Source organism: Balaenoptera acutorostrata, chromosome 13 (assembly GCF_949987535.1).
Source record: "Balaenoptera acutorostrata chromosome 13, mBalAcu1.1, whole genome shotgun sequence".
Classification (NCBI taxonomy): domain Eukaryota; kingdom Metazoa; phylum Chordata; class Mammalia; order Artiodactyla; family Balaenopteridae; genus Balaenoptera; species Balaenoptera acutorostrata.
The window spans coordinates 78756096-78778624 of NC_080076.1; the positions used below are offsets into that span (position 1 = coordinate 78756096).

Below are 22529 nucleotides of genomic sequence, written 5' to 3' on the forward strand. Positions count from 1 at the left end.
CCCCTCTCCCCGGGCACCATACAAAAGTGAGACGTGAGAACGGAGACGTTAACTGGCGCGACTCCCCAATTAAAGCTGCGGTTGTTTACCAGTGAGAAGAGAAGAGCGCTGCCTGCCAACGCCGACCGCCATCCCAACTCCCTACTGCCGGCTCCCCCCAAGTGTTTATTTAAGCCAACACATTGCTCTGCTAATTGGATAACATTCCATGTGAAAATAGACCTTTTAAAACAACAGCAGTGGAAGCAAATAAAAACAGCTGCAACTGCAAAAGTACAAAGGCTCGGTGGGCTCGGGGAAGGGAGAAATTAAAGGCGCGTGCATGGGGGAAGAAAAAAAAAGGAATGTTCTGGTTTCTGGGCTGCAAGTCTGCTCTTTGCCTTCTTTCCCTTCTTCCTCCGTGACCAGCCGGTCCAAGTAAGGACAGAGGAGGTGATGGCTTCTAAATGGAACCCCAATGACTATTGGTGGCCTCTTGGCCAATGGGCACAGCTGGCTGGGAATCCCAGGTCACCTGCCCAGGTAGAAAGCTGCTGCCTCCAAGGCTTGGGAGGGTTGGCAGGAGACGGTGTGCAGCTCTGGAGGCCCCTAAAGGAATGCCCACTCCTCCTCTGGGGTCCTGGAGGAGCTGATTTCATCCTGGGCTTGTTCCCAAGAGATGTTTTAAGGGCCAACCTCTTGGCCTTCCTCCAAAATGTCTAATTGGTGAGTTGCTGGGGATGGGTGAGAGGTGAGGGGTGTGGTCTAGAGAGGAGGGGGCTGGCGCACGGTTTGGCCACAGCTGGCACTCAATTTAAGTGACTACGTGAATGAAGGGAGGAAGTGCTAATCCGTGGACTTTGGAACCAGATCGACACGCGGGGTTTCCCAGCTCTGGCAAGTGGCGCCATCCCTTCGAACCTCAGTTTACCCATCTGTCAAATGGCTTCCTACCACTGATGCGTACAAATGCCCAGCGCCGTCCCTGCCAAAGACGGGCTTTTAGAAGTTGATGGTTTTTTACTGACGCCAAGAGGCTGCCCTTCCAGAAACATCATCAGGGCCCAGAGAACCACGTGGCGCCCGAGACACTACAAACATCCCTACACACAAGAGCAGACCCAGGCCACCAGGGAAGACCACTGCATTTGGGACTTCCTGTCTGCCCTCATCGACCTTTGTCCCTGCTTCCCTCCAGCACGTGGGAGAAGGTTCTTTGAGAAATGTGGGCTCATCACACTTGGAGGTTTAGATAATAATAACAGCAGTCCTTTCAGGGGGACCGACATTCAGGCCTGGGACATCGTGGGCTGATGAAACGCCCTAGGTTGGGACAACATGCCAGCTCATGGAGCCTGTGACAGGGGCTGATGGCCAGGTCTCACCCCTGGTTTAGCATCTTAGCAACAGAGCCAGGTCCTGGCTTCCTATCGGTTCCCAGGACCCTGCACACATGGAGCTTAACAAGCGCCTGGAGAAACCGGGGACGGAGTTATGCAAATCTCCAGCTGATTCCGGGGCTGCTGCAGGTTGGGACGAGACAATGGGTGTACGGTGTACATGTCACAAAGCCAGCTCGGCCGGTCGCGGGAGCCTCTGGCTATTGTCATCAGTTGCCTGGTTACCCTGAGCTCTTCGTGGAGCCTTGCGCTAGGATTCTCTTCCCTGTTTGGGGCGTGTGCTCGACCCAGAGGGGCCTGACGGATGACGGAGTTCCCGAGGATGTGCGGGGTGGAACACGGGGTCATGGAGCAAGGTCGGAAGACTCAGAATCCCTGGGGGTGGGGAGGACGCAGATGACCCGTGCTTGGGGCCCAAAGAGAGATGGGGGTGCTGAGCGGATGCCTCCAGGGACCAACCAGGGTGCCTGATTCTCTCCTCAGCCAGCTGGCGAAGTGGACTGGTTGGTGCCCAGGAAAGAGTACTGTGCTGTGAGTTGCATACCCGGGTTCACAGCCCAGCCTGGAAACTGCTAGTTTCGCCACTGCTTTCCAGACCCAAGGTTCTACAATCAGCCTCTACTCCCTCCCCTCCTCCTCCCCCTAATATGTGTCCACTCCCCTCATCTTTTCCTCCCTGTCTCCTCTTCTCCCCTCTGAGGACCTCCTGGGGCCCCGGGGCACAGGAGGCTTACACCTCCAGGTTCCAGCGCTGCTGATGCCACAAGAGTTACTGACCGCTATCTTCCTGGAGGACGCCCCACGGCAGGAAACGGGGCTGAAGCCCTCGGTGAGGGAGCCGAGTGGTCAGGGTTCAGTCAAGCACCAGGAAGGATTTCTAAAGCAGGTCTTCTTCCCTGAAGCGCTTCAAAGGGAGAACCGCTGGGGGTGGGAGTGCGGTGGTGGGCGGCGCTTGTCCCGAGAAACTGGGGGTCCTGGAGTTTCCCCTACCAGCCCTGGGATTCCCACGAGTTCCTTCTTTTGAGATGAAAAAAAGGTCTCCAGGGGTTTCTAACTCAATGTCTCCTTCCAGCATTGCTTTCCCTCTTCAAACTCACGCCCGCCCTCGAGCTAACCAGATATTTACAATATTCAGAAGTCTATTCACCAATATGCAGCGCACACGGCTCTATGGCTCAGTGGAGAGCGCGAAATGTTCCACTCGGAGACAATAAAGTTCTTCAGACAGACGGGGAGAAGGAGAGGGAAAAGTCATGGCAGCTTCTCCGGGAAGCAAAAAGAGCAAAGGGATCTTTGCAGGAGAGGTGCGCTCCCGGTGGGCTCAGACTTCATGGGAGACCAGCGCGCTCAGCGGCGGCACAAAGGGCCCGAGTCCTGGTGCAGTGAGAGGCGGGGATGGCGGGGCCGGGACAGCTCTGGAGGCAGGCTGCCGCCTGTCGGAGGTGAGGGGCCGCAAGAGCCAGTCCTGGAGGGGCTGTGGGTTGAGCCCTCGCTGTCCTCGGCTGCCCTTTCTCTTCCTGGAGCCCAGGACAGAAGGGACAGAGGGGGAGGAGCCACCTCCAGAAGTCAGCAGAAGGCTGTGCTAAGCTTTGCAAAGAACATTTGCAGCCTGGCTTCCGGTGCCAGGCACTAGCCAAGTGGGCACTAGCACTGCCCTGCTACCTGAGAATCTCCCCCCCACGCCCCGTTCCAATGACCCCAGGGAACAAAGCTATACTGACTGCATCCTGGCGATGGGAGCGTGGAATTTCAAGGCTGGGAGTCCATGCCTGGTCCAACCCTCTGGGCCCCGAGAGCCACGTTAATTCTGACTTCAAGCTCTGGAGGGAGGCTGCCGCGTGGAAGAAGCTTCTAGTTGGAGGGGTGTGGACAACTTTTCTCTCTGCTCCTTCCCTTCTTCTTAGATCACCACCATCACCATCCTCCTCCTCGTCACAGCTAACAGACGGAGTTCACGGAGGCCAGATCCCATTCTAAGACTATCATCTCATCCCAGCCTCACAACGATTCGGTGAGGGAAATTCTATTACTATTCTATAAGGGGGAAACTGAGGCATGTAGAAAGTAAGTCACCTGCCCAAGGTCACAGAGCAGGTAAGTGCTAGGATTCTGGCTGCAGAGTCTGTGCTCTAACAGCTAGCCCTTGCACTGGCCCTTAATAAGAGATGTTTCTTGGGGCAGGGAGTGAATCCCCTTTCATTTCTCCCCTAATCGCAGTCTCACGCAGGAACCCTGACACAAAACAGATGACAACGGTCCTACACACTCACAGAAGCTCAGGGCTAGACGGACGCAGTGGAGAAAGCGCTGCCTGCACCCCTCTCTTCTCTGTCCACAGACGGAGGGCTGGTGGCTCTGAAGGGACCTGGGCTGGTGGGAACGAGGAGGAAACAGCTTACTCATCTCGAGCACCGTGTGCCAGGACCCGTGTCACCATCTGCCTTCATCCTGTGGGCGTGGGACCTGTCATCATTCCCATTTTACAGATGAGGAGACTGAGGCACAGGGCAGGGCTGGGAAAGCCAAGCAGCCAGCAGTAAGTGCAGTGCTCTGGACGGCTGTTCCCTGGCTTCTCTCCGAGCCAGTGGTGGGGGGACCCCGCAGGTGCCTGCCTTGCTGGTGAGCGTCAAGGCCGTGGGCCGGCTGCACGCAGGGGTTGCGGTCCCTCCTGTCATGACAGGAGGCGAGGGGAAGACTGCCAGCCGAGAAGAAAGAGGCGCAGATGTCCGGACAAACATGGCCACGTGTCAACAAAGCATGCACTTGAGTTCAAGACGCTGAGACAAAAGTGGCTGGCAGGCCTGCTGAAGTCCTGGGGCACCCTCTCTGCCTGTGCGTGTTCCCAGGGCCCACAAAGGCCGCAGCTGTGTCCCTGAGATGACACCTTCAGCTCCACCCACAGGGCCTCTGGCAACGCCAATTTGCTGCAGGCCAAGAGTGTGATTCCAACAAATACTCTGCTTTTCTGAAGATGCCTCCTCAGAGGCGGAGGGGATCCCAGCCATTAGTGACACGTGCCCGGTGCTGTACTGCACCCTCAAGGGAAGACAGGCCAGGACGGGGCAAGGCTGCCTGTGGCACAGGCTCTCGGAGGGAGCCCACGAAGCCAGCACCATGGCCCCCTCCCCCCAGGATCCTGACCTGGGGCTGTGAGAGCAACAACCACGGACGCAGCCAGAACCCCAGTCACACAGCCTCTGCCCCTTGTCTGCTGCCGCCGAGGACGAGGACCCAGGACCTACTGCACCAAGCCCACACCCGGAGAGGCTGCCTTGCTTCAAAAATAAAAGGTGGTTCTGTCTCCAAGGAATTCCGTACACGTGCTTACACACAGCAGCACTTGCCTGGCCTGAGCGCACCTGAAATCAGCACAAAACAGAAGCCGCAGGCACCAGCGGGAAGAAGAGGGGAAAGAGCTGTCCCCGCGGGTTCCCACTGGGGTGCCTGGTGGCCTCCTCTCCGAGCGCTATCCCCTGGTTCCCCTCCACACTCCGTACAGCCTCTCCCATGCTTTCTGTCTGACCTGGAGCGGCCCGGGACACAGAACTGCCCCTTCCTCCAGACACAAGGCCCATGGTCTTTTCTTCCAAGGACGTTGTGCAAATTAGCAGGGCTGGGGAGAGGAGGGGAGAGAAAACCCGAACAGGGAGCGGGGGGGGGGGGGGGGGGGACGCGCCCATGTCTGTGAAGAGGCCTTGCTGCTTCTCCCACAAAGGACCCAGAAAGGAGAGGCCGGGAGGGAGGGGCCCTGGTCTCACCTTGGCGTCCTGCTTGGTGAGGAAGTCGACGAAGCCGAACCCTCTGTGCCTGCCCATCCCTGTCATCTTCTTCGGCAGGCGGACGGTCTTCAGCTCCCCGAAGGTGCTGGGAATAAAAACACGGGAGTTTCAGAATCGAGGCCTGCAAAGGGGGCGGTGGGAGGCAGGACTGATTCTCACCCGCTAACCCTTTCCAGTTAGAAGAGAGGAGTGCCCGCAGATGCACATGGGGGGGTACGTGTGCACAGCCAAGTGCACGAACACTCGTGTCAGTGTAAGCTCCCCACTGGCCAGCACGTGTCCTGGGGGCGTGCGTGGGTGGCCTTCTCCCTCCGGCCTGGCCATCACGCCGGCAGGGAGGGAACCATCAGACTGGGTATGCCGTTCCTCTGGGGATGGAGAATTTTCCGTTCCTCTCTGTCGGGCGGGCAGGCACACCGGTCCTCCCCTTGCCTGGGGGAGCAGGGGTGAGGGGGTGGGGTGAATATCCAGCAAGGGGAATCCAGCCCCGAGCATGCATGGCTGGGCTGGGGAGGCACTGGCCAGGCCAGGGCCCCAGACTCGGGGTTACCACAGACTCCCCATGGACCCCCACGAATCTGAGTAAGCAGGGCGAGTCCCTTCTCCCAGAGCTGGGACCTGGGATGGTTCTTCAGCGCTTGGTGCTTGAATGCCACACAGCCACGCCCTCTAAACCCCACTCCTCCTGCCTCAGGGTTTTGATATCTGCTAAGTCAAAGTCAGGCAAAGCTGACTTTGGAGGAGAAAACTCAGGTGTCCCCCCCACCAGCCAACAGGGATCAAACAGGTAAACACGGCCTCCAACCATCTCCCCAACGCCCCCTCTCCCCCTGGATAAACCTTTGAGAAATTCCCGGACAAAAGGATTGGGCCTCCCTTGCTTTCCTGTCTCACTCCCCCGCCCCCAGCCCATCCTCAGGTCCATTTATCAAACATATACGCACAAATTGCTGCTGATAAATATTTAATGTGCGCGGCATCTGAAAAGAGGTATTATTTTATTTGAAAATCTACACACACTTGCGGGCGCCCGAGCACTCGCACCTACACACGGTGGTGCAGGATGCCTCGGGGCCAGAGACCGATTGGGCGAAAGACGCAGTAAAGGCCGTGAGCTCTCGTGAAATGATCTAAGCTAAATCTGTGGAGTTAACCCGCAGCCCTGCCAGCATGACCAGGCATCTGCCAGCCCAATTTCTGGAGGCAGGACGGTGTGTAAATGCGGCATTATGAAGCCTCAAAATGAATCTGCACGTCTCCTCGGCACTCTCCCCGGCAGCTCCGCTCCCCCTCCCGGCGCCTCTCTGAGCAAGACACAGAAGCTGGGCTGCTAGCGCCAGGGCCAGCCTCCCGGGGAGCGGAGGGGCCGCAGACGATGGGCAGTGGAGGCCTGTCAGTCATCGCAGCCGCCGGCTGAGGCTCGTGGCCCACCTGGAGCGGCCCAGAGGCTGGGCAGGTGGGGACTAGCCCGAAGGTGAGGTGGGAGAACCCAGCGGAGTCCTGCCCACAAACCCTGCTTTATTCTGCCACCTAAAGGCCGACACGCCCCACGACAGACACGCTGCCTCTTTTTCCAGCGAAGCCCCGAAGCCTCTGTCAAGGCTGGCCTTGGACACGGAGGGCAGGGGACACACATATTTTCTTGCAGGCTCCTTTGGGTAAACATAAATGGCGCTTTGGCACCAAGTTCTTCAGAGAGCCACGGGGACTCTGGGGACAGTGTATCTGATGGATTCAGACCTGGTCTGAGAAGGCTGAAGGGCACAGGGAGGCCTTGCCGAGCACCCGCTGTGTGTCTGGGTCATGCTGGGTGCTGGACAGACACGGCCACAGACAACCTATGGGGTGTGCCGGTCTCTCCGCCTGACTCTCCACCCCTGCCCCAGCCTCCGGGCTCTCATGACACAAGTCCTTGGCTGATCTGCTCTGGGTGGGGATGGATGTCCCCCCAGCGGTCAGGGCCCACTGTGCTTCAGGGCGCTGCGGTGTGGACGCCTGGGTAACGCTCTGCCTTCCCCTGGGGCTGGAATTCAGCTCTGTGAGAGTGGAAACCACACCTATCTTGCCCATCACGGGATCTGCAGCAAGGTGCCCCAGGCCTGGCTCAGAGTGGACGCCTGGAGGTAGTTTTGGAACGAAGAAACAGCAGCCCTGGAAGAGGGGACACAACCATTGGGATGTCACACCTACGCTCAGAGGGTGGTGATGAGGATTCCACAAACCAGGCCACGGGCTACATACGAAGAGCACAAACGTTAATTAGTATTGGTCTCACCGCCCCCATTTTCAGATGAGGAAACTGAGGCTCAGGGAGGTAGCGGTTCTTGCGAGTAGGTGGCAGGGCCAGAGTGTGAACCTGGGAGTGTCTGATGTGAAGCCGGAGGAGCTCTCTCCGCTGCACGACGTTTCACCCTCTTCAGTTATCTGGAGGCGACCAGCCACTTTCAGGAGCGGGGCCTTCATTCTGAGGCTTGGCCCCGTCTGGCACGAAGAAGGAAGGCCGTGTACGGGGGTGGCGAGGATTGCGCTGTGCAGGGGGGTCCAGTGACTCGCCCGAGATCCCAGGGCAAGCGAGGCCGACTCAGACCCAGTTCCTCCTGCCTGCACTGGGTGCAAAGCCCCTGCCTCTGCCCACAGGGGCTCTAACTTCCCGTCCCCTGATGGTCTCAACGGCCCCTGCCCAGTTCTTCTTAGCCGTGGCTCATTTCTGGGACCTCGCCCGTGTGTGTGCGCATGAGAGACCGAGAGAGGGAGAGACCGGTGAGGTTAATTCCTCCCTCTCTGCAGCACACTGCAAGCGGTGGACGCTCTATGCATGGTAAGCAGCTGAGGGTCCGGAGAAAGGCGAGGAAAATAATTAAAAGGTGGAGAAAAAAAGCTGATGAGAGAAGCCGAAGGAGCCATGCTCACGTGGCCTGGAGAAGTGGCATTCGGGAGCTTGGCAGGGAAAAGCCGGGACGGAGGGGCACCCTCGATCCACGAGGGAGTGAGGGTGGGGACCAGGGAGCTGGGGGGCCATGGGGGAGGTCACTGCCCGTCTGGGGTGTCCAGACAGACATCTGCATGGCCAAGGAAATGCTGTGTCCCAAGACCCTAGGAGCTTAAAAAATCCCACCATTCTTCACGACACGAGAGAGCGAGGGCTTCCAGAGCAGCTGGAAGATTAGGGTTAGACCTTAGAAGGAACTTCCCAATTCCCGTGAAGCCCCGGAATGAATGGCTAGAGCTTCAAGACACCGTCATTGCGGCTGTCACCCCAGTGACCAATGACAGTGTCTGTGGCGTGCTAGGCCTTTTAAAGCTTTTTTTTTTTTTAATTTTTATTTATTTATATTTATTTTTGGCTGTGTTGGGTCTTCGTTTCTGTGCGAGGGCTTTCTCTAGTTGCGGCAAGCGGGGGCCACTCTTCATCGCGGTGCGCGGGCCTCTCACTGTCGTGGCCTCTCTCGTTGCGGAGCACAAGCTCCAAACGCGCAGCTCAGTAATTGTGGCTCACGGGCCTAGTTGCTCTAGCGGCATGTGGGATCTTCCCAGACCAGGGCTCGAACCCGTGTCCCCTGCATTGGCAGGCGGATTCTCAACCGCTGCGCCACCAGGGAAGCCCAGGCCTTTTAAATATACTGTTTCTAGGTACAACAATTGTGGGGTAAGAGTCACCGCCTCCTATTTTTACAGATGAGAAAACCAAGGGCCAAAGAGGCCAAGTGACCTGTCCAAGCCCCACGGCCCTGGATTCGAAACTCAGGCAAGCTTTCCCTCCCGGCTCAGGAAGGATGGCTTCGGTTGCTTGTGTAACTACTGTGTGGGAGAAAATAAAGCCGATACTAATGATCTCAGAGAGATATCAAAAGAGAATTAAAAAGAAAAAAAAAAGATTGGGGCGGGGGAATCGATGAAGTACCTTTAGCTCCTTGGAGATAAGCGATATATAAATACCAGCCATTATTAAAGTTCTTATCTGACAGCAAAGCCCACGGAGCCATTTTTAAGAGCGGCTTTTGCAGGAAGTTCTGCGTGTCTCCTGGGAGCAGAGGCCTGGGCGTGGCTGGGCAGGGCCGCCAGGGACCAGAGAGGGAGGAAGATGACGGGGCACCCAGGAACCAACCCCCCCCCTCCCGCTAGCACAGACTCTACCACTTGGGAAGGAGACATGGATGCTCCCCACTGTGTAGATAATAGAAACCACAAAATAGCAATTACTGTATCAGAAGCTGTGAATAAAGAGGACATACGGGGCTTTTAAACATGGCCCTCCTTCCCTCCCCCACTATGCTCACACTTCAGTAACAAACTCACACCTCACTTTTCCAATTATTTCATTCACCTCGGGTTCACCAATTACTCCTCCACGCCGCAGCCCCGCCCCGCTCCGCCACGCCAGGAGCACGTGACTGGTGGGGATCCGTGGGTTTTTGACAACTGGAGTTTGTTGTCACGTTTTTAATTTCTTTCGAGGCGCAGTGGGGGTGGGAGGGGGAAGAGGAGGCGGAGGTGGGGAGGGCGCACCAAGGTGTGGAGCGAGGCAAGCCAATTATGCCTGGGCCTCGTAAACAAGTCCAGGCATGCAAATCGTGTTGGCACGCAGGCCTGATGGCAGACACAATACGTGTGTGTGTGTGTCTCGCGTGTGTGAGGAGATCCCCTCCCCTGGCGCCCTCTGACTGGACCTGCCACAGCCCTGGATGGCAGCTGCTCGGTGCGGGGGAGGGGGTTGGCTCTGCTACTGAAAGGGATGAACCATCCTCTCTCTCCTCCTTGACTGAAGTGATGGGATGGGGTGGGGTGCGGTGGGGACAAGGAAGTGAGGGGGGAGACAGAGAGAGCCCTCCAGAGATGCCGAACCTGATGATTTTGCAGCTGTGCTGATGCCTGGGTTTGGGGGTTTAATGGGCAGGCTGGGAGGCCGGCCTAACCTTCTAGCCCGCACGCTGACACCAAGTAGGGGTCGGGCACACCCCAAGGAGCCTAGGCCCCCCTGCTCCCTGGACACAAGTCCTTATCACTCTCCTGTTTGGATCTGCTGGAGGAACCAGAGTCCCAGCAGAAGTGCTGAGTCACGTGGGGAAGTCTGTTGGCCTGACTTCTCTACACCTGCACTCAAGGCACTGCTGAGGGGGAAAAAAAAAAAATCAGCTGCCACAACAGTGTGGTGTGAACAACAATGAGATAAAGGGGTGGTTTTGTGATAAGAATAAACTGCAGGCTTCTTTCTGTTCCTTCTGTAGTAAGAAAAAAGGGCTAAATCTCTTGGCATCAAAAAGCCTTTCCAATATACCACCACCAATTTTCTAACACACACACACACACACACACACACACACACACACACACACATAATATCCATTATTCCCCCCGTCCTTCTCAGTGCCATGTGCCCCACGGTGTGTTAAATATCAGCTATACATGATCTCACAACAGCCTTATGACCTAGGCACTGCTATTCCCATTTTATAGATGGAGAAAACTGAGGCTCAAAGAAGTTATGTGATTTCTCCAAGCTCACCCCCTGAGTCATTACCTACGATGGGGGTGAAGTGACTTGTCCAAGGCCCCACAGGTGGTAATGAGCCAAGCTGGACTCCAAGTAGGCAGTTTGTCCCTGAACTTGTGCTTTGCTCACTGGAAGTTTGTGTGGTCTGTCTTGTCTATTAATAATTGGCCAAAGGGATCTGTGTGCAAGGTGCTTGGGGGAGGCAACGGTGGGCCAGACATCAGCTTTGTCTTTAGGGACCCTTGGCTGGTAGGGAAGAGCTACAGGCAGGCAGTGAACCCCTGCTGCCCCACAGACCAAAGAGGACTCTGGGATCAACCCCCCCATCTCAACTGCTTAGGGTCCACAGCCTGGGGCTTCTGGTCCCCGCTCACTGCTGTCTCTTCCGTGCCCGCATCCTAAAGAAGGGTCCACCATGAACTCACGGAGTAGTTCCCACGGGGTGAATGAACGTGGCAGGATGGCAGCCGCTCTGCCCGGTGTCCCGTCTCGTGTTCCCCTTTCCTTACTGAGTCGCCGTGTGGCTAAGGGCCCCAGCTGAAGCAGGGTGGAGGGACAGACAGGCTGAATGGACACCTAGAGACAAACCCACCCCTCCGTCGACGACAGGTGGTTTCTGCAGCGGAGGGAGGCTGGGCAACAGGACCCATCATCCAAACCTCCCGTTCCTGGAACGTATACAAAGCAAAGGCTTTGGTCAAGGCTGCCTCGTCCAATCCTGCGGCCTCACAAATGGGGAAACGGAGGCTAATCCAACCACACTGGCTTTCTTCCTGCTCCTGAAGCCACCAAACTTAGGCCAGGACCTATGACCTTGCTCTTCCCATAGTCCAGAACTCTCCATGCCTAGCCGTTCCCACCACAGACCCTCTTGTCATTCAATCTCAGCTCGAATGCCACCTTCTCAAGGAGGCCTTCCACTGCCACCTTATTTAACGTCACTTCCCCGCACCACCAGCCACGCTGTCACATCTGAGCACCATCTGGAATGGCTTGTTTACTTGTCTTTCCCTCCCTGTTCTAGAGACACAAAGAACACTCTAAGACGGCAGAGTCTAGTCCCTGTTGTGTCTGCAGAACCTAGGCCTGTGCCTAGCCCACAGAAAACACTCTATAAACATTCATGAAAACACGCACTTGACGTTGACCGAGTCCTCCCTAAGCGCCGGGTCTCCGTCCTTCACCCGAATCATCTCACACAATGCATACGCTATCGCGATAGCACCGGCACGTCCGGGGCCGGAACACCCAGTCCTTCTGTCCTCAGGACACTCTCTCATGTTCTACAACCACACGTTATTACAAGGAGTGTTCGGCCCCCAGGGGCTCCTTCCAAAGTACCTGCATCGATTCCTTCAATTGCAAGCAGTGAGTAACAGCCAGCAAAAAGGGGGCCGGCTGGATTACTCACCAAGGAACTAGTGCCGAGACAACGGGGTTCAGAATCCTGCCCTGCTGCGTAGGAGAGAAAAGACATCGTTCCCTCCACACAGCCCTGGCTGAGCTGCAGACAGGAGTGGGGAGTCTCAGCGAGGCTTCACCTGCAGCAGCTGCTCCCCCAGCAGGTTACGCGGGTGAGGTGTGTATTGACCCCGGATCGCGCCTCTACTCCACCCGGGGGGGTGTGGAGAGGGGGCAGTGGCTTTGGGAGCCGTTTCATGGAGGTATATTTAAGCTCAGAGTTTCCTCCTCTTTTGTTCTCTCTCACTTTTTAAAGAGTACCTTCCAGATTGAACTTTTCCAATTACTCACTGCTCATCACGGTGAGAACTGGATGTAGAAAGGTTACCTTATCACCACTGGCGCACTATTCCTTTCATTTTTGCCTCTTGGAGGCTGAAGAATGGCCTGGTTTCCACGGAAGGGAGAGAGGAGGTGTGGAGGACAGTGCTTAGCTTTTCTCAACAGCCTTTCACAGGGTCCTCTGCAGGCAAGCGTGACCCTCTCGTTTTCTAGATGAGGAGTCCTGGGGATGAACAGTTAAATGGTATCTCTGAATCAGAGTCTGGGCCCGAGTTCCAGGCAGAGCCCGGACTCGCCTGAGAGGCTCTGGTGGAGGGGACCTGGCACTGGAAAATAGAGGTTTCCTGTCGTGGCTCTGCCTTCACCTGCCGTGTGACCCTGGCTGAGTCGTTTCCAGGCTGGACTGATAATCAAGAGAGAGAGGGGGCTGGGGAGGAAGCTGTATAAAAACATCTTGAGACGTGCCAAAGCCAGGATAATGCAGGGGACAGAACACTGGTCCCCAAGTAAAGACCTCTGGGGCCAGACAGATGACGGGAGGGAGCCAAGAGAGCTGGGGGCAAATTGGCAGAAAGGCCCCCAGCTCTGGGTGATTCTCGGACCTGTGGCATGAGTGTCATCCAGGAGCTTGTCAGAAATGCAAAGTCTCAGCCCACTCCCCTCTTTCTGAATCGGAAGCTCTGGGGGAGACCCAGCAGTCCAGGTGGTAACAAGCTCACCTGTAACAGGTGAGGGTGATCCTGCCCCAGGTTGAGGACCACTGTTCCACCAGAGCAGGCAGGGACCCGTCAGCCCCAGCCTGAACAGCCAGCTAGGCCCAGGACTGGCAGATCTTTCTTCTAAAGAAAGAAAGCCCTGCAATCCAGATTCTTTTAAGAAACGGGATTTTAAATATTGGTATCAAAGTCAAAACATTTTCAACACTGTGTTGCCAAAGATACCAGATGCCCCGTTTTTAGCATCTGCACATGCAAGTTCCGTTCTGATTCAATTCTAAGAGATCAGAAGGGCTGGTCTACCTCCAAAGTGATGGAATTTCCTCCCCTCCTTATTACCTCAGATTGGGGCCCTGCCCTCTCCCTCCTGGCCCCCTGCAGCCTGTCGGCCCCCTTGGTCGTCTATGTTCACGTCATGTGGGATTCTAAGCTCCGTGAGGACAGAGAGGGTTTGCCCACCACATTTGCCCCGCAGCATCTAACCAGGCGTGGACACCTTCGTGGCTGGCTACACGGGCACTGAATGAATTGCCCCTCACCATTCTCCAGGACCCAGCCCCAGGCAGGAAGCACGGTAGGAATTTTAATGTGCCTCGTCATTCGGGTGTTATGGATCCTGCATTCACTTGGCGACTATTTCCTGAGCATGTCCTATGCGTGGGCACTGCGCTCTGTGCTGGGAAAGAACGGCGGGCCAGACGTGCCCGGGCCTCCATGGGGCACAGCCTCTTTCTTGTTGATTATAAACCGGTGGTTTTCATTTTTCAACGCCCTAGGGTTGGTGCACATCATCAGTAAAACACTTTTGAGCATTCATCTCCAATATATGTACACTTTTAATTTATAAGTGATGTGCATATGTACTGCTGTTTCACTGTATACGTGCATCCTTAGATATTTAAAACATTTAAAATAATGAGATAGAACAGAAATAGAAACGGGAACTGTCATGATTTCCTACTGCTTCCCCAACTGAGAGTCGTAGGCACTTTTTAGAGTCCCACCCTTTGAAGGCACACAACGGATCAGGCATTGTCCTAAGTATACTTCACGTGTAACCTCATGCCGTCCTCAGCAGTCCTGTGAGGCGTGGATCATGCACCCATTTACATACGGGGAAACTGAGGCTCCAGCTGCTTAAGGGATTGGCCAAAAGTCAAACCTAGGCCTGAAGAAATTCTAAAGCCTGTGCTCTTAACTGTTGCTCTGCACTAGAAGGGGGCCATCTGTGCACGGCTGCAGGGCTTCAGAAGAGCTGCAGGCTGAACACTGCCTGCTGAATCTGAGTATACTCCTTAGGCAGATCATGTCAGAAAAAAAATTTCTGAAATCAGAGGTAACTTTTAAAAAACAACATTTCTCAAACTTGTCCTGAAAGTTGTTATTCGGTATTCTGGGTAAAAAGCATTCTGAAATTAAATACATTTGGGAGAGATCTGCCTAAACAGATTTCACTAAGCTTCTCCGCTGCAGACCTTGTCAGTCCCTTTAAGGTATTTGATGCAGGGAGGATTTATCTGGAAGAGCGAGAGAGAAGACACAGCATTTCTCAAACTCATCCAGCCATTGAACCCCTCCTCCCCTCAAACAAGAAAACCTATCAGCACCTCCTAAGACACTGTTATTCCACGGAACACAGTTGGAAAATACAATTTGGAAGAGAAAAAGAAGTAAGACAGTCACACACCTCAAGGTGAAAGGCCTTTGCCTTGAACACTCAGGTGAAACCTCGAATTCGCCAGGGACCACGCAGAGTGGGGAAATGCTGCAGGAGTCTAGTTTTGACAGAGAGGGGTCGAGTCACACGTTACTGAAAGAACCTAAGTTTGGAGTCAGATGTGAGTTCAGATCCCAGCCCTGCACCTGACGTCACCTTTCTGAGGCTCAGTTCTGTCACCTGTAAAATGGGAATAATCAGCCCACCGTACAAGGCTGCTGATGCCATGGTTCCTGGCATGTACTGGGAAAGAAGAAAGGGAAGTTGTTATCAGGAATGCCCTTGTCCTTTACACGGATCTGTACTGGCGCCAAGCGAGTGACACCTCCCGAGCCCTTACGATGTGTCAAGTTGAAGCTGAGAAGGAGCAGGCTGGGCTGGTCTCTCCTGGGGGCTCCCCAGGGGTTTCCAGCAAAGAGATCTGGTAAGAGGGCCAGATGTGATGTTGTGATTCTTGGAGCCCTGAGAAAAGAAGCAGTTCTCCATCTTATCCATGTGTCCTACTAGTGTTGCAAGATAATTAGAAGAAATCGTCCCCAAGGAGGCATCGGTCAGCCAGACCCAGGCCCCTGTGTCTTCCCTCGGGCCGAGCGAGCCCAGTGGAAAAGCTCGTGTTCCCTCTTCCTTTCGGAAGGAGAGCATCAAGACGCAACCTCTGGCCTGGGGCGTGCATTCTGGTCAGCTCCACGCCTCTGCCGGGGTAAGTTAATTGAATACACAGTGGACGCTCTCCGCCACCTTCTCCCTCTCTGGTCTCAAGTACAGCTAATCCCGTTACATGAAAATAAAGTGGATAATTCAGGCTAATGAAATCGTTACAAGAATGTGGCCAGCCAGAGGTGGACCTTCAGAACCAATTTAACACCCTTTGGTGTCGTTATTCTCAGTACAGGACATGTTTGAGAGGAAGGAAAAAAAATTAGAAAGAAAAAAAAAAAAACAAACTCTCCCAAACCCAGCTTCTTTCTGGTGGGCTTAAATCTGATTAAAGAATTAATCTGCCACATATCTTGCTTCTTGCAATTATCTCCGTGGTGCCCAATAGTGCCATAGTAACTCCAGAAAATATGAGAAAAGGTGGAGAGAATCCAGGAAGTCCGCAGGCAGGGTTACCCTTGTCTATAACTTGATACCTTTTGCTCTGCCCATTGCTGCTGCCACTCAGAGAAGGGCCACTCCCGGGCCTCCACCTAAGCACCACACTCGGAACCCTCTGATACTGGATTAGATTGTACATCCCTGAGGTCTCTATGAGGCAGGAGAGGGTGGGGTTAGCTCCCATGCAAAACGGGGCAGGTAGCTAGACCCCCTTTCCAGGGTGGGGGCGGGGTGCTGGGCAGGGAGATACCCCTCGCCACTGGTCCACACCCCTCATGCCGCCCGCTGCCAGGTCACGGTCAGGCCTCCTGAGAAGGCTGAATGAAGGGTGGCCCCTCTACTTCTCAGCCCTCACCACCTCCATCAGCGGCTGCCCCCTCCTCTGCCACATCTACACATACACAGAAAGGGCCCCTTCAATGTCATTTCTTTTTTTTTTTTGCCACGCCGCATGGCATGTGGGATCTTAGTTCCCCAACCAGGGATCGCACCTGCGTCCCCTGCATTGGAAGCGCCGAGTCTTAACCACTGGATCGCCAGGGAAGTCCCTCAGTGTCATTTCTTTTGGATCCATTTTACCGCTCAGAACTCTAAGGAGGACTGCATGTCATGAACCCAGATTATCTCCGGTTGATTCCCATCAGGCCCACACCATTTTCCCAAACTACCATGGCCTGTTCTAACATCTCAAGCTAAGGGCACAAGTCTTTCAGTGATCTAAGTGGCCCTAACTGGAGACTGTGGAGGGCAGGTGGACGAGCACGAGGACGTGAAGGGAAAAGGAGACGCCAGGTCTTACAAATACGGGGAGAACTTCCACTGAGCTTGTAAGGTTCTCAAGGGATCTTAAGGGGCACATGTGGATAGGCAGAAAGTTCTAGTCGCCGGAGGTTTAGAAACTCTCCACTGATGGTCCCCCTATTCTAAGTGCCAAGCAGCAGCCCACAGCCACCAACACTGCCTTCCACTTCTGATTCATCAAGAGGAAGCCATCCCAGGGAGATTGGAGATGGACCACAGAGCAGCTCGGGGCTGTCAGGGTGCACCAACGCGCATGCCTGCATCACGGCCGCAGGGCCCCGTCTCTTCCCATCTCTCTGGAGAAGCACAAGGTGGCAACTGAACATCCAGACAAGTCTCTGGTGTCCCGACAGCATCTCTAGGAAAAGGGGCGGGATGGTGGCAGCAGCCCCCCGCATGAGTTCAGGAACCAGCGCACGAGTGGGATGCGAGCCAATGCCACCACTTAGGGGCCGAGGACAGAGACTCGGGGAGCAGGGGGCTCAGAGCACAGCAAGTCACATGTCAGCAACGCCATGCAGCTCCTGCGGCCTGAACAAGGAGATGCTGTGCGCATTCATTCTACAGAGAATCCAGAAGGAAGGAAAGAACCCCCCGGGCAAAACAGAATGACGCCAGGAAGCCCATGCACTAAGCTTCTGCCTGTCACCCATGGGAAAGCCCTTGACCCTGCCCCCTCCCACTGAAAGCCTATTTAACTTTTACTTTACAAACTTGTTTAATTTCTTGTCCCAGAGCAGCTGAGAAGGGCAAAGGGGTTAATAGGGGCAGGTTCCTAAAAGGCCTCAAGAAGGGAGGGCTGATGGTCACAGATTAGACCAGGGCCACGAGCGCTTCCTCTGTAAAGGGTCAGATAGTAAATATTTTTGGCTTTGCAACTACTCAGCTCTGCCACTGCAGCGTGCAAGCAGCCAGAGACAACACCCAAACGAGCGGGCATGGCTGCATGCCATGACACTTCATTTACAAAGACAGGGCTGGCGTGTGAGCCTTAGTTTGCTGACCCCTAAATTAGTCCAAAAAACCAAAATGTGCTATTAAAATGACTGGACAAGCACAGCAGCCCGGGGCTACCAGGTGCAGGGCAAACAGCAGACGCACCTACGCAGCCCCGATCTGCCCCGTGCAGTGCGGCCTGGGCTCAGCATCACCGAGGCAAACATACAGACCCATAAGCCCGGTCGCTGCCCCGCAAAGGGGCAGAGGGACAGACTGCCGGGGTGGAGGACGCCGAAGGCTTCCCACCTGGTCTGCTGACCTGTACCGGCCTTGCATTTGCCATCACCTGACTCACTCCTCTTCCTGGATGTCATCGACGTGACATCCTACTGTGCATTTTGTTCTCTGTTTGCGTATGGTCCTCCTTCCTTGCTGGACTGCTGAGTGGCCAGCGCCCAGGGTGGGGCTAACGGTGCCTGGCGTGCAGTAGGTGCTCAGCACAAACCGCATGTGGTCCCTCTTATGACCCAGGTCCTCAATATCAGAAACAGGAAACAGAGAGCGGGGAGGGGACCAGGTACCTGATGCCTTGTCGGATGCTCTAACTCACTGCTCAGAGCAAGGCCTGGGGCGGCCGCGCTCCCAGGGGGCATGTGACACCGAGGGGGCATCTGTCTGAGCTCAAAGGGCTGCATCCAGGGCTGTCTGACCACGGACGTGGAGTTCCCTGACTTCCTCCTTTGCTGTGCTATGTCCCCACGCCACGCGGAGTAACCCACTTCTGCCCCCCAGCCCACTCCTCAGGTTCTCGCTGGAGCCCGCCAGCCACTGGGAAGCCGTCAGGCAAATGATGGAGGAAACAGAAAAAGAGGCCAAGGAGATGTTGACAGATACGGAAGGCAGCTTCTGAAGAGCTCAGCATTCTAGAAGCTTCTGACACCTGCCGTTAGGAAGAACACTCCAGACCCCCACAGCATGAGAAAGCTCTCCACCCCCTTGGCAAGAGTCCCGAGCATCCATCTAGCCCTACTCATGGCTGGAAAGAGGCAGAGAGTGCAGTCACCGTGTCTCCCCCCGAGGCCCCAGACCGGCAAGTCACCGTTGGGAGGGGACCACTTTTCTGGTCCAGCGGGGCTCAGACTGGAGTGTGCCTCAGATAACCAGCCTCGGCATCGGAGCCTGCGAAGAAAGCCAGCCTGTCGTCACCAGGGGATGACAGCTGACACACCCTTGCAGGAGATGCGAGAGATAAATCCACAGCGTGGGCCTTCGATGGAAGGCCTTGGAGGCCCTTCCAGGGGCCTGTGGGAGACGGAGTGGAGGACGGTGATTCACGCTGGCGAGCCTGCCGGCGCCGAGGGGGAGGGGAGGCGCTCACTCCGGCTGGGACAGATATGATTTTTAAAAGCCTGGGAAAGAAAACAACAATAAAACAACCGGAGCTCAGGCTGGCTGGCAAGTTTTCAGAGACAGGGAGAGGTGGAAATGGATTTGTGAGGGAGAACCATTTGTTTGGGGCCAAATAAACCAATGTGGAGCTCGATTCAATTACAGGAGGGAAGAGGAAGTTTAGAATCTGATGGGCCAGATCAGCTCGGTGCTTTGTGACCACCTAGAGGGGTGGGATAGGGAGGGTGGGAGGGAGACGCAAGAGGGAGGGGAATGGGGATATATGTATACGAATAGCCGATTCACTTTCTTATACAGCAGCAACTAACACAACATTGTAAAGCAATTATACTCCAATAAAGATGTTTAAAGAAAAAAAAGAATCTGATGGGACATCAGGAGCCGAGAGCCAAAGGGGCCTGACTTGGGCTCTGCATGGTCTGGAGTCTGGGACAGAGAGAAATGGGCTCCAGAGGGCTGGTTCCAGCGGCCCCGGGAGGAGAGGGAATGAGTCTGAGGTGTGTGGACGTGAGAGCCACGATGGGTCCCTCCGTGGGGCATATCTTGGTGTGTGCAGGTGTGTATGTGGGGTTCTTTCTGTGATAAGAAACCAAATCAGGGCCAGACAGGATTTGGGGTGTAAGAAAACCAAGGAGCCCCAGGCAGAGGTGAGGAGAAAGAGGAGAAAAATCAGCAGTCAGTAGGGAAAGGTCCCCTCTGCAACAAGCACTGTTTATCTCACCAGCGAGTTAAAGGGCATCGTTTGCAAAGTTCAAGAGGAGGGAAGAGTCAGTTATCCTGCCTCTGGCTTTGTGCGCTGCCGCAGGTCTGCCGCCTCAGAAGAAGCTGCAGCCGCATTTCCCCGTCTTCCGTCTTCCGGGGGAGCGGGGGAGGTGAGGGAGGCACAGCCGAGATTCACACCCCCAGCCCCTCTCCTGCGCACAGAGAGGCAGCCGGGAGATAAAGCACCCCATATTTGGGACGGCCCCCACTCAAACCGGGAGAGGTCAGAGGTCAGAAGGTGTAGATGGTGCTACAAGGGATACACAGGGGTTACGAGCACAAGCCTGGGGGTCAAGCTGCCTCCCCCACTCTCTGCCTTGGCTTGCTCATCTGTAAAATGGGAATAACCTCCCCCCAACCCAATAGAGCTGTGGTAGTCCTTAGAGGAGACATTATACCTGAAGCATTTCACACAGAGCTGGGCTCCTAGTGCGCGCTCACTAAGAAGCAGAAGGAACAAATGCAGGGGTGAACGACAGAGTCAATAAAGGGGATCAAGTGAGGCCAGTAAGGATAATCCTCCCTGGGAAGTGTTCTGGTATTTGTGTTCTCTCCTGTCCTGAGCCAGCGGTGAGGGGTCCTGGGCCAGAACTGGACTCCCACGTCACAGATGAGGAAAGGGGAAGGCCCCTGGCCCTGCCTCCCTTTAAAAGGCCAAGTGGCAGAGAAGGAACTGGAACCCACAGACTGATGCCCTATTCACCCAATGGGCTGCCCCGGGGCCATGGAGCTGCTCCGTCTCATCCTCTCCAACTCGAAACTGGGAAGCTCCGTGAAGGTATGGTTTGCACTTCAGGATTCTGGGGGAGTGATTTCCTTTGTGGGGAGAACCCCCTCCTCTCCACCAGCACCAATGCTGTGTTCCAGGGTCACTGACTGAAGGTGGATGGGCGGGGGGAGGTCAGTTACTGTGGCAGAGACGTCACTTGCTCTCCGATATCCATGGCTATTCTGGTTTTCAATGACAATGAGGAAAAAGTGACTGGTTCTTTTAAACCAGGAGTTGGCAATCTACGGCTCACGAGCCAAATCTGCCCTATTACCTGTTTGGGTCAATAGGTTGTGCTGGAGCACAGCTATGCCCATTTGCTTACGTCTTATCTAGGGGTGCTTCCGAGCTGCACAGAGATGAGTACCTGTGATGGAGACCACACAGCCCACAAAGCTGAAAATATTTACTCTCTGGCTCTGTATCAGGGTTCTCCAGAGAAACAGAACCAATAGGTTATATATAGTTATACAGAAAGAGATTTCCTAAGAGGGACTGGCTCACACAATTATGGAGGCTGAGAAGCCCCACAATCTGCTACCTGCAAGCTGGGGGCCCAGGAAAGCTAGTTCCGGTCCAAGTCCAAGGGTCCGAGAACTAGGGGAGCCGATGGTGTAAGTCCCAGGCCAAAGGGTCAAGAACCGGGGGCCTCTGGTGTAAGTCTGGTCTGAGTTCCAAGGCCCAAAAACAAGTAGTAGCAATGTTCGAGGGTGGAAGATGGGTGCCCCAGCTTCGGCAGAGAGCAAATTCACCCTTCCTGCACTTTTTTGTCCTAATAGGGTCTCGGATGGAAGGTCTTGGATGGTGCCCGCCCCCACTGGTGAGGGTCGTCTGCTTTACGCAGTTCACCAATTCAAAGGCTAATCTCTTCCAGAAAGGCGCTCAGAGACCTCATAGACAGAAATGATGTTTTACCGGCTCTCTGGGCACCGGGTGGCCCTGTCAAGTTGACCCTTAAAATTAACCATCACAGGCTCTTCATAGAAGTTTGACAACCGCAGTTCCAGACCAATCTCACCCCCCGGCCCAACGCCACTCCAGTCCGTCATCACGCCATCACTGTCCCCCACCTCAGGGCGTCCCCTCCGCATGGCCACATCCCCCTCACGTCACCCTGAAAACCAGGTGTCTTTACCTCCTGGCTCCTGGGTTACCTGTTTTCCCTGATCAGGTATTTACAGGCAGACCTCGTTTTCCTACGCTTTGCAGATACTGCGTTTTTTTTTTTTTTTAGCAAATTGACGGTTTGTGGCAACCCTGCATTGAGCAAGTCTATCGGCGCCATTTTTCCAACGGTATTTGCTCACTTTGTGTCTCTGTGTCACATTTTGGTAATTCTCGTCATATTTCAAACTTCTGCATCATTGTTATATTTGTCATGGTGATCTGTGATCAGTGTGATCTTTGATGTGATGATTGTAACCATTCTGGTATTTTTAAGCAATGCGGCACTTTTTTATTTATTGCTTTATTTATTTAGGTCGCACCGCAGGGCTTGTGGGATCTTAGTTCCCTGACCAGGGGTTGAACCCGGGCCCTCGGCAGTGAACGTGCCGAGTCCTACCCACTGGACCACCAGGGAAGTCCCAATAAGGTACTTTTTAATTAAGGTAGGTACATTGTTGTTTTAGACCCAGTGCCATTGCATACCTAATAGACTACAACAGAGTGAAAGCATAACTTTTACATGCGCTGGGAAACCAAAAAATGTGTGTGACTCGCTTTATTGTGATACTGTTTATCGAGGTGGTCTGGAACCCAACCCGCAATATCTCCGAGGTCTGCCTGTATGCTCATGGGGCGCTATTAGAGGCACTGAGAAAATCCAAGGCAGCTGGTAATTAGCAAGGTTTGCAGAAAGCATCCCTAGGCCTCTCCGCCTGGCCCTCCCAAGGCATCGTTTGCCCAAGGGGGTCTAATGAGGG

At 54.8% G+C, this 22529-nt stretch overlaps 1 protein-coding gene across 1 annotated transcript in view; it reads right to left on the reverse strand.

Annotated features, from left to right (window-relative positions):
- The window catches only part of RBM19 (RNA binding motif protein 19), a 121873-nt gene that overhangs the window by 27082 nt on the left and 72262 nt on the right, over positions 1–22529 (reverse strand). The window contains exon 23 of the mRNA XM_057526210.1: positions 5138–5243. Coding sequence (XP_057382193.1) covers positions 5138–5243 — 106 coding nt within the window. The remainder of the gene's footprint in view (positions 1–5137; positions 5244–22529) is intronic.